The sequence below is a fragment of the Sorex araneus genome, chromosome 2, assembly GCF_027595985.1.
Source record: "Sorex araneus isolate mSorAra2 chromosome 2, mSorAra2.pri, whole genome shotgun sequence".
Taxonomy (NCBI): Eukaryota; Metazoa; Chordata; class Mammalia; order Eulipotyphla; family Soricidae; genus Sorex; species Sorex araneus.
This window is the reverse complement of record NC_073303.1, coordinates 210,956,189-210,969,132: the sequence shown is the minus strand read 5'-3', so window position 1 is coordinate 210,969,132 and position 12,944 is coordinate 210,956,189. Positions and strand designations below refer to the sequence as shown.

The 12,944-nt window shown below is 37.2% G+C and overlaps 1 protein-coding gene across 1 annotated transcript in view; it reads right to left on the bottom strand.

The window, feature by feature from the left end:
• UNC13C (unc-13 homolog C) overlaps nt 1-12,944 on the bottom strand; it is a 473,794-nt gene that overhangs the window by 172,483 nt on the left and 288,367 nt on the right. The window contains exon 17 of the mRNA XM_055126062.1: nt 10,765-10,898. Coding sequence (XP_054982037.1) covers nt 10,765-10,898 — 134 coding nt within the window. The remainder of the gene's footprint in view (nt 1-10,764; nt 10,899-12,944) is intronic.

Sequence of the window (12,944 nt, the reverse complement as noted above, 5' to 3'; positions counted from 1 at the left end):
AAAGTATGTTCATTGTTACAAATGAGTAAGCAACCATTCTGTATTGTGTACCATTTACTCGGCTGAAGTTTTATTATCATAGCCAGGATATAGCAGGCAATTAGTTTGCTTTGCTCCTTTTATATTATTAAAATAGTTCAATTTTTGTTAATATGTTTTATAGTTAAGAACATTTGACATGCTTTGATGCTGCTAACTGCTATTTTCATAAGGAGAGAGAATGGATATTATAAAGAGAAGAATGAACTTTATTCAGCAGTAAATTGTTAAGTGGACTTAAAAATTAAAGCTCGGTTATAGGAGAATTAAATCATATCACAACATTGAAGTTAAATGTGAATGCTGGTTTAATCATTTAAGTGTGAACTCATTTAATTGAACATTTTTTTAGTGACAATTTCTCCTTTTGGAATCTTATGTTCACGTATACTAGGAAATAAGTTGATCACCATTGTCAATTAAATTTAACCACTCTTTTGTTTTTTTCCCTTTGTTTATATTCATAACCTAAGGCATTAATTTAGGAAACTCTGGTCTTTAAATGCGCATACAATTTCAGTGTGAAAATAAGGGATGTTCTTTGGGAGAGAGCATGAAACGATATGTCACAGCCATGCGGCCAGATTCCACGCCAAGGCTTTTTCATTTGGGCAACCCGGGGGGGGGGGGAGGGCAGGTGAGGCCCCTCCCCACCCAACAGAGCCAGCCTGGGCAGCAGAAAAACTCCAGAACTCAATCACCCCCGGGCTCAGGGTCTCTCTCCACATGCTCAGATGAGCCTCGCCCATGAATAAATGTATTGCTGTACATCTCACACTTCACACAACCAATACTAAGTGTCACACACCGCATTTGATGGGATTCAAAGTAGAAGGAACCAATCTTAGGGGGAAATATATTTATACATATATACACACATATATGCATATATATGTGTGTGTATGTATATATATATACATATATATATGCATATAAGCACACAAGGCTCAACCTTTAACATGTTACTAATCTCTTATAGAAGGGCTTAATGGCTCCTGGGTGAACAACAATATTCACACACTTTCCTCTAAGAAACCCTTTTTTTTTTTTTTTGGCTTGTTTCAGTGGATTCATAACAAGCAATACAAAACAAATATTTTGGTTCTATTTTGGGGGGTAGGGTTTGGGGTTCGGGATGGAAATACGGTGGTGGGAAGTTGTAATGGTGGTGGGATTGGTTTTTGAATATTATATGAAATAATGTGAACAACTTTGTAAAAATAAAATAAAAAATTTAAAAAAAAGAAAAAATGAAAATAAGGGATGTCCTAGAATAGCTTTTAACATGATCAAAAATGAAAACAAAAACCTGAGATGCACTAGGGATGTCCAGGGATATCCTAAAACATGTGCTATGTGCTTTACTAAATATATTTAGTACTAAATATATTTAGTAAATAAAGAGCATAATTTATACAGTCCAGAAAATTCACTCTCCAGCTACCCAAATACTCTCGGCTTAGAGTTTGGTGAAACCAAGCGCTCATATAAATATTGCAAGACAGAAGTAGGACAGAAGGCAATTCACCACTGCAGAGCATTCAGTTGTATATTATATCTCCAGGAGTCCTGACAATATTCTTATGCAGTAAGTGCTATCTGCCCCCGGGAAGATGAAGAAAATGGTCTGATAGATGCTGCAAAACTCATCTAAATTCCCAGTTTGTCACTGCCAGGGTAGCCCAGGAAATCTTGATTCTGCATGACTCAAGCGAGCACCGCAATGACAGCCCCTTGCATTGAGACTCTGGCCCTGTTGGTTGAGAATCCAGGAAGGGAGACCTCTCACCACCACCCAGAACAACGCGAAGCAAAACCTCACTAAATGACACACGTTTCACCTTTACATTCTCTGAAAGTGCCGGGGCCTCATTTTTTGGATCCTACTTGTATAATCATCATATTCAGAATATTAATATGGCTAAGAAAATCAGCCACCCTCCAGAACCCACGGCTGCTTCTCCCAGAAGGGAGCATAGAATGAGGCCCCCAAAACCATGCCACCGGACTCTACACCAGGCTGTCTCCACTTGGGGCGCCCCAGAGGGGGACGGGTGAGAGCCCTCCCCGCCTCAAGGAACCCCGCCCTGGGAGCCGACCTCCACTGCCCAACCGCCACCACGCTCCAGGACGCCTTCCACACGCTCAGGCCGAGCCTAACACATGAGTGAACATATTCCTGGACAGCACATCAACATCACTGTCACTGTCATCCTGTTGCTCATCAATTTGCTCGAGCGGGCACCAGTAATGTCTCCATTGTTAGACTTGTTACTGTTTTTCGACTACAGTTGGCGCATCATCGTATAGGGAAAAAAAATAAATGCCTCTTGGAGAGCCTGGGTAGCTACCGAGAGTATCCCGCCTGCACGGCAGAGCCTGGCAAGCTCCCCGTGGCGTATCTGATACGCCAAAAACAATAACAATAACAGGTCTCATTCCTCCTACCCTGAAAGAAACCTCCAATCATTGGGGAAGATGAGTAAGGAGAGGCTGCTAGAATCTCAGGGTTGGGACAACTGGAGATGTTATTGGCGCCCGCTCGAGTAAAGCGATGAACAATGGGATGACAGTGATACAGTGAAGAAAATTATCTAATAAAACATGGAAAAATTATCTGGCATACCATAAAATAATACTCGACAGAGAAATGTATGCTGTAAGTTCTATCCCTTGGTCTCTAAGCTTAAAGATATAAATTACTAATTTGAAAAGATATGTACATACCTATGTCCATGGCAGTGCTTTTCAATAGTCAAGATATGAAATTGACCCAGGGGCCCAGTGAAGTATTCATATATAAAATGGATTTTTCAGTGATATTAAAAGATGAGCTCTTGCCTTTTAATGAAATATAGAATAATTGACAGGAATAATACTAAGAGGAATAAGTCAGAATAGGATAAAGAAATACCTGTTATTGTACTCATTTGTGAAATATAAGGAATATAACTTGTCCATTGATAATAAGTCATAGAGTCCGAGAAGATAACTAAGGTTGTCACTGCCTTAGGGGTTTGGGCAGGAAGTGCTAGAAGGATCTTGGCACTTTGGTGATAAGTATGATGTGAAAACATGATACTGCTAAACCATCTACATCCTTGAAAATCAATGTTACTACAATTTGTAAAATGTTTTAAAAGAAATTTATATTATATACTCTATAATAGGTTGTTAAATGTGGGCCTATGGTTTAATATTTCTGGTACCAAAGTCATAAAAGGAAAGTCGTTCATTTTTTATTTAGTTCAAGCTGTTGTAAGCAGTGAACTCTGAGGAAAGACTTATTTAGTGATTTCTTGTGAGGTTGCTAATGAGTGTATGACAACTATAAACATTTTTCCCATGATAAATAGAAAATTGCATACAAATTGCATAAATGTTTTCAGTTTGTTTATACAGGGGTGTGTGAGATTAGAAATGTTTGAGTTCAGCTAACCAAATAATACCAATCACTTCACCCATGCAACTTTCCTTTAAGGTGACTACTTTCATTAACTTAAAGGGGTGCTTAAATTATGATAAGTTTACTCACTTCTTATGCAATCTTGGGAAAATTTTTTAACCCCCCTGTGCTTCAGTTTTACCATCTAAAATTTGGGAATGATAATACTAATTCAGTTAGAATTAAATTTAGGATTGATTAAACTGGAAAAAATATTTAGTTCAGTGCTTCAATCCAATTAATTCTCAATAGCACCTAAAGAATGATGAAAGTATTGAGGACATAAAAGATATCCACTTAGCTGGAACCACCTGGTGCAGAAAAATATACTGTAAAATGATAATGTGAACTGTTTTATGCTTCTGTGGCATGTGTACTGGGAGGCAGAAAATTGAAATCATCAGAAGTGACTGAGAATGTAAAACTCTTATTAAATATTATTGTAATTATTCTGAAAAATCAGATGGGCCGGACATGTAATGCGATTCAGAGACGACCGCTGGACTAGAGCTGTTACTGACTGGATTCCATGGGACGTCAAAAGACCGTGTGGCCGCCCACCTACAAGATGGTCAGACTTCTTCGTCAAAACCCTGAATGAACAGTTTGAGGCTCTTCCTGTTCCTGGAGCAAGCAGATATCATTGGGCTACACTAGCACACGACAGGGACAAATGGAAATGTTACTGGCGCCTGCTCCAGCAAATCGAAGATCAACGGGAAGACAAGTGATACAAGTGATTTCTCTTGTGATTTTTTAGAAAAATATCCGTTTTATTTCAGAAAATAATTTATTGCGAAAATTTTGAGAAGCATCTGATCTATTTTAAAATTCAAATGGACTAACTTGAGTAAAAACCTTCAGAAAAAATAAATTTTCTTTCCTTCGTATTTTTCTTAGTAAGGTAGCATTTTAGTCTGATATTTTTGATTTTTCCAATGACCCATTTCCCCTTTGTGAAAACTAGCAAGCAAAATGATTTAGTGTAGGAAATAAATTGCTCGCTCAGGTTTCCAGGATTAAAATGGAAATATTACTTATAATTAAATAGCAATATAAAAGTGGCAAATACGAGATACATGTATCAATCCATTAAATATATTGGTTAGTTTTCCTATTTGGTTTCAATCACAGACTACAAAAATGGACAGTTGAAAGCTTTTATTTTTTTACTTGTTTGGGGGCCATATCAAGCTGTTTAGAGGTATGCCTGGCTCTGTGCTCAGGTTTAACCCTTAATCATGCTTCGGTATTGCCACGGGTTTGAAAATGCCTGGCGTATGCAGGGCAAGTGACTTATTTCACGTTCTTCAGCTCTAGTCCCCAAAGACAATTTTTATTATATTTCTTTACTTTTTAGTTTGGGGGGCCCATAGTGATGCTTAGTTTTTACTGCTAGCTCTGCACTCAGGAATTCCTATTGGTAGTGCTTGGGGAACCATATATACAAATTTAAATATTTATGATGAAAACTTTATGTAGTGGCTGAAATATAGTGAAAGCCCAAATATTTCTTAAAATTAAAAGAAACTATATATAAGAGTGATTTTATGAAACTTATGTGAATCCAGAATTAATAAAATAAAATAGCTTGGGTTCAATCAAAAATTAAGCATTTAGTCAATTTAGTACTTGTTATATTTTATGATAATCAAGTTGTTGCCCTAATTTATAAAATGAAATTCTTTTCAAAATAAGTCTAATAGTGTTGGAGAAATGTTAACATTATAAAACTACTATTTTGAAGTCACTAATGGAATAGGTTATTCTTAAAACAGTATAAACAAATATGATTACTATAGAAGAGTTTGATAAAGAACTTTGAAATAGGAAGATCAGCACAGAACAAACTTACCATCAATACATGGGAAGCAACCAGACCCAATGTGGCCTTGGAGTATAAATATATTCTTAAGAAAGAATTGGAAACAAAAACAGAAAAAGAAATAAAGAACCCTATAATTAATCTCTAAACCATGTGTATAAACATGAAGACTATCAAATACAGAACACCGTAACACTGTCCTCCCATTGTTCATTGATTTGCTCGAGCAGGCACCAGTAACGTCTCCATTGTGAGACTTCTTGTTACTGTCTTTAGGCATATCGAATACACCACAGGTAGCTTGCCAGGCTCTGCCGTATACTCCTAATATAAGGCAAAAAACATGGGGTAATAAACACGGAGATGAATCAATACAAGTGTCTTGAGATAGCTGAGTGGCAAAAAAAGCCTGCCATACTAGCAGTTGGCTGTGAAGCCAAGAATTCAGTCCCCCCCACCCACCATATCTCATGCCTAAGAGCGATTACAGTCACTCTATGGTTCAGGGTCCCCAGAACTACAGCCTTGTTTCTCATCATCAGCACAATGCCAATGAAGTATTTGAACGTACCACAACTGAAGTCTGGGAACCCTGGTAAGTATTAAAACTAAATTATGCTACGAAGACACACACAATCATGGCAACAAACACAACTAAGTGACCTCCCCCCACCATCACAAGAATATAAAAGGGAAAGAAAGGAAAATGAATTCAAAACACAAAAAAATGAAAACAACATGTATACGTTAAATGGAAGAACATGTTAAATATAAGTGGGCATGTAGAATAACTCAGAAAGTGAGTAATTAACAAGCCTTTTTCAAGAAGGCAATGGAAAGTCATGTTAGAGTGAAATAATTCAGATACATAAATAAATGTAGGTGTGGACCTTATTTGGATCCTAGTTAATAAAACCAAATGCCAAAAGAAAAATAAGTATTTTGATCATGGAACAGGGAGTACTAAATACCAAGTCATCACTATTAATGTCATTAAGTGATAACTACTTTGACATCTAAATGGGAAAGAGATAATAATGTTTAAGTTAATTAATATAATTCAGTAAAGAAAAAATAAAATGAATGTTCGAGAACAAAAATGAAGAAAATATGGCACAGGTTGGTAATTGTTGGGTTTGAATAATGGCTATATGGATTAAAAGTATATATGTATGTATATACATATAACTATATATTATATATTATTTACTTTTTAGTACATTAAACACTTTTATAACAATTCAAACTATATAAATAATCTAGCAAAGCCACAAATCAGGCAAATAGATCAACAGCTATAATACTTTAAGCAGCATTAGCCTTAAAACAGAAAGAGCAAGACGAAAATCCCTGATCAAAGTAGTTTAAGCCCAATCTCTTCCTGGTGGGATATTTTATCTTCAGAACAAACAATTTTAAAAGAATGTTATGGTTCATCTTTCAACCTTGAGAAAAATTGAAGCAGCACATTTTATATTTGCAAATTAAATAAATTTTGAATATTGGCCATGTTATACTCAAGATGGGTAGAGTGACAGCACTTAGGGTAGGGCTGCGGCCAACCCAAGATCGATTCCTCTGTCCCTTCTCGGAGAGCCCGGCAAGCTACCGAGAGTATCTCGCCCACACGGCAGGGCCTGGCAAGCTACTCATGGCATATTGGATATGCCAAAACCAGTAACAACAAGTCTCACAATGGACATGTTACTGGTGCCCGCTCGAGCAAATTGATGAGCAATGAGATGACAGTGATACAGTGATATTCAAGATATAAGATCATTTCTTACATATTTCTTAATGTAGAGAGAAAATAGAGTCTGTACAATATGCATACTTTGGAGGAAACTAAAACAAATTAAGATAATAATAAGTACATGCAAACACACATGATCTTAAAGTGGAAGAAATATGTATTTATTTGTATTTTATCAATATTTTAAGTCACAATAATTCAAATAAATTAAGTAAAAACTGAAAAGTATTTTATTTATTAATTTTGTGTGGCGTTTTTAGGTGATACCCAGCAGTGTTCAGGGGTCACTCCTGGCAGTGCTGGGGAGATCACATGCATGAAGATGAACTGAACTGCACTTGTCCACATGAAATGAAAGCATTTTAACATCTATATTATCTTTCAGGTCCTACAAATATTAAAAAAGGATTATTTCTTATATTACAACACATAATGAACCTCCCCTATAATCTATATTGAATTAATATTACTCAAAACGACTTTAACATTTAAATATATGATTTTTCTGCTCATACAATTTGTGGAAATTGTAGTAAATTATTATATTAAAATTCAAGTCATTATATCCTTCCTTTTAAAGAAAGCTACTTCTTAATATTTCAAAATTACTTTTATTATGATATGTATAAATCATAATAAAGTAAGATTTATTATTTAATAATATTGTTAAATATTATTAAATAATAATAAGATAAATTATGATAAATACAAATCATTTATTATATTACATTTATTATAAGTTTATTATAATTTAGGTAGCACTGTCACACTGTCTTCCCGTTGTTCATTGATTTGCTCAAGTGGGCACCAGTAACGACTCCATTGTGAGACTTGTTGTTACTGTTTTTGGTATGTCGAATATGCCATGGATAGCTTGCCAGGCTCTGCTGTGCGGGTGGGATACTCTCGGTAGCTTGCCGGGCTCTCTGAGAGGGATGGAGGAATCAAACCCGGGTCAGCCGCATGCAAAACAAACACCCTACCCACTGTGGTATAGCTCCAGCCCACTCCAATGTAGTTTGTCAAAATGATCTGACTTATCTCCTTATTGTCTTTCAAATGGGATCCTAACTGGTCATCATCTTTTAAACAAAGCCTTCATATCTCTCAATGAATTACTGCTATCACCACTTAACTGTTATCTCTACAAAGGAAACAATTAAATAAAGTATCTGAAAGATTCTAAAGACCCAGACAACACAGGCATCAATAAAACCAAAAGATACTTTTGAAAACTTAAACAGGGATCACAAATGTCTAATCAGTTGGACAGGAAAATAGAGAAAAATAAATATCATTATTAAAAATAAGTCAGGGAAATAGATTTATGTGTTATAAACATTTAAAGGGTAAAGCATCTATTTGATTGAAATGCAAATACTTAGATTAAAAGAAAAAAATCTTTGGAAGACAAAAAATACAAAGGTTTAAGATCTTTTCAAGTAGGTGTGGAAAGGAAGAGAAAAGATATATTAAATTGAGCGAAATCTAGATATCAGCTAAGTCACGCCTGAGCACACAAAAATAACAAAAATATCACATCAGCATGTATATGAACGGCAAAGATAGTTTCGCCTTGAGGCGTGTTGGAGCACATGATAAAGGGATCACTGAAGGGGCGGAGCGATAGATAGTACAGAGGTTACTGTGTTTGCTTTGCACGTGTCTGAACTGGGTTCAATCCCCAGCATCCAGGAGTAACCCCTGAACATTGCTAGGTGTGACCCAAAACCAAAAAAAAAAAAAAAATGGAGCAGGGCAACCCCAACTTCTATGTTCTGAAGCCACAGAAGATTTGGAGTATTCATCGTGAGCCCCAAGTTTCAAGGCTCCACGCAGAAGCCTTGAAACATCTGTCAGATGTTTCTGTCAAAACATCTGTCTTTGAACACCGGAAGGGCTGTGTTCACAAGACTCACTGGACTACAGTACACAAAGGAGTGTTTTTTAATTTGTTAGACGAACTTTCTGTGACTCCCATCTCAAGGCTCAGGACAGGGAACAAAGACAATGATATACCCATCTCCTAGCCGTCATTTCCTGGACGATATTTAACTGCATATTCCGAATTGCTGCTTAGACGGCTGGAGAGATAGAAGAGCGGGTGAAGGTCTTGACTTGCACACGCCCGACCCAGATTCAATCTCTGGCTCCCCATGGGGTCCGCTGAGCAGTACAGGAGTGACCCTTGACCACAGAGCCTTAGGAGCAAGCCCTGTGCACAGGCCAGTATGAATCAAAAACAAAGCAAACAAAAGCAAAACAGAAGCAGAAGATAGATAGACGACTCCCTTTTGCAACAAGGTAGATGGAATGGGAGGGGTTTTGCTAATTAGTCAGAAGGGGAAACGATAAATGGGAGATAATCATTTCATTCATCTGTGCGATGTGGAGAAGGGTGAAGACAAGGCCAAGTGTAAGAAAGTCCCCGAACTGACTCCAGACTGAAGTTATGGAACTAGAGAAAGAAACTCACGGCAGGGAAAGAGCTTCGTGAACCGTGGGATGGGTAAACTACCCTATCTTGACCAGCATAGAGAATGATATCTTAAGTTGGAATCTATTTCATATTATATTGTCTCCTCCTATGACCCCTGCTGCCGGTAGTATCTCAGAGAGTCCCAATAAGTCAGAAAAGCCCCACAATTAACCAGATTGCAAATGCCTGCTCAGAGTCAGCGGTTACTTTGCTTGTACAACTGACATAGGAAAATTAAATAAATTATAAATACGCAACCTTAAAATTGAACTGAATATCATCTAGTAATATTGTCTCATTTAACATAGGGTGAAACTGAGTCCCAGAGAAATCAGACAATTCACCAAGTGTTCCAGTGATACTTTGATATATTGATTTTAGATTTCTCAACAAAGTTACATATATATACGTGTGTGTGTGTGTGTGTGTGTGTGTGTGTGTGTGTGTGTGTGTGTGTGTGTGTGTGTGTGTGTGTGTGTGTAATGGAGCAATAGCACAGTGGGTAGGGTGTTTGCCTTGTACTCAGCCGACCTGGGTTCGATTCTTCCTTCCCTCTCGGAGACCCTGGTAAGCTACCAAGAGTATCCCATCCTCACAGCAGAGCCTGGCAAGCTCTCCATGGCGTATTTGATAATGCCAAAAATAGTAACAACAAGTCTCACAATAGAGACATTACTGGTGCCTGCTCGAGCAAATCGATGAACAACTGGATGACAATGCTACAGTGCTATATATATCTACACATACACATATAAAGTATAGGTTTAGATTACAATCTGCAAAAATAGTCTTTTTTACCTTCAAAAATATTACATTTTCCCAATTCATCCATACAACTTCTTGGAAACTATTTTGGGCTAATATTGATTTTTAAGATGCTAGCTTTTTAATTATTGTTTTTTAGTTTTGGGCTGGACTACAGTTTATTTTTCCTGAGACAATAGAGTAATTATGAAGGAAACCTGAGAAAAAAATAAGACATTCTACTACATAAAAATTCAATTTAGGGACGCATATGTGTACATGTCAAATATTTTAGCTTGAATAAGAAGTCTTGTAACAGAATTTATATTTACTGATAAAACAAAAGATATGTGTTCTATAGCATAAGTTTAGAATAGTTTGTCATTACCTTGAGACGATGATCTATACTTAAAACATTTTAATATATCCTTAACCTTACTGGAATGAAATTCATTCATTTTCAAAATAGTTTTACTTACTGATTTAGAACAGGTGTGTAGGCTGTTTTATCCTCATCGATGATAGTGACCATTAGTGTAATAAGTTGTGGCCAAAAGTCCAAATTTTTGGTAGTTGGTCCTTGATCTTCTTTAGGGATGTCCTGTTTCTTACTCTGCTCACAAGGTCACAGGACATGCAAAAGAAGTATTCAGATATTACGACTTTAGTTAAATGTCACTAAGGGAGAGAAATGTCCAAGTTATGTGGTAATGGAAATACTCTGAGATTATATGAGCCAATAGTAATAAAGTAAGATTTTTTTTTTGTCAACCCTAAATACTGCTTATCCCAAGGAAAGCACTTAAATTCTATATGTAGAAGTTGCAAGGGAGAAAGGCTGTATATTTTGTGAAATTATTGTCCCAAGTCATAAGTAAGTGATAGAACTCAAAATATCCAGGTTATAATGTCCTTCTGGTAGAATGTGAAGAATATATATGCTACATAGACATTTCGAAATTTTCTTAGACTGCTTACCAAGTTATGTGGTTAACTAAAACCCTTGTTAAGTTTATCTTTCTTTTGTATACATATGGATGGTTCAATAGCATATAAATCATCCATTTCCTATTTTTAATTAAATTTTAATTCTTTTTTTTTTTTTTTTTTTTTGCTTTTTGGGTCACACCCGGTGATGCACAGTGGTTACTCCTGGCTCATGCACTCAGGAATTACCCCTGGCAGTGCTCAGGGGACTATATGGGATGTGGGAATAGAACTCAGGTCGGCCGAGTGCAAGGCAAACGCCCTACCCACTGTGCTATCACTCCAGCCCCTAAATTTTAATTCTTTTTCTTTTTTTTTTTTTTTTTGCTTTTCGGGTCACACCCAGCGATGCTCAGGGGTTACTCCTGGCTTTGCACTCAGGAATTACTCCTGGCGGTGCTTGGGGGACCATATGGGATGCCGGGGATCGAACCCGGGTCGGCCGCGTGCAAGGCAAACGCCCTACCCGCTGTGCTATCGCTCCGGCCCCAATTTTAATTCTTATTTGCTAAAAAAGTGGTGCTTGGAAAGACCTGATATCACACTGGGGCAAGCAGAGTGAAATAACAATCTTGACCACACTATACATGAACTTCCTAGTCATTACACATACTTATTTCGAAAGAACAGTTATTCTGGTTATTTCACATAGTCTTCTTAAAGCACTTTACATTGACTTACTAAATTATTTTTTAGTCGAATCACTGTGAGATCGACAGTCACAAAATTGCTCATGATTGATCTTCAGTCATACCATGTTCCAACACCCATCCCTTCAACCAGAGCACATTCCCCAGAACCAGTATTCCCAGTTTTCCTCTGTCCCTCCCCCACCACACCCCCACAGCCTGCCTCTGTGACAGGCACTTCTTTCTTTCCCACTTTCTACTTTCTCTCTCTCTTTCTCTCTTTCATTTTCCTTTAAGCACCGTGGTTTGCAACAACTGAAAGAATATCATGCATATCACTTTACCTTCTTTCAGCATTCAGTTTGTTTGCAGTGATAATTTTCAACCATCATTGTCATAGTGGTCCCTTCTCTATCCTAACTGCCCTCCCCCTCCCCGCTTTGTGGCAAGCTTCTTACTATGGACCAGTCCTCCTGGCCCTTGTTTCTACTTTCCTGAGGTATTATTCACTGTATCACTGTATCACTGTCATCCGTTGTTCATCGATTTACTCGAGTGGACACCAGTAACGTCTCTATTCCTCCCAGCCCTGAGATTTTTAACAGCCTCTCCTTACTCGTCTTTCCCAATGATTGGAGGCTCTTTCAGGGTCAGGGGAATGAGACCTGTCATTACTGTTTTGGGCATTTCGAATACACCACAGGTAGCTTGCCAGGCTCTACTGTGTGGGCGGAATACTCTCAGTAGCTTGCTGGGCTCTCCAAGAGATACCTCTTGGGTATTATTCACATGCTATTTTTTTTATATCCCACAAATGAGTGCAATCATTCTTTGTCCCTCTTCTTCTGATTTTACTCAGCATAATAAAATCATATCCACCCATGTATAAGAAAATTTCATGATGATACATTGACTTTTTAAAATTTAGCAAAAAAAAAAAAACATAAAGGCAGAGGCAATTTTCAATAAGGTACAAGTAGAAAGCATATGCATTCCCTGACTTTCTTTACTAAATTTTTGACTTGTAAATGCAAAATCTCAAG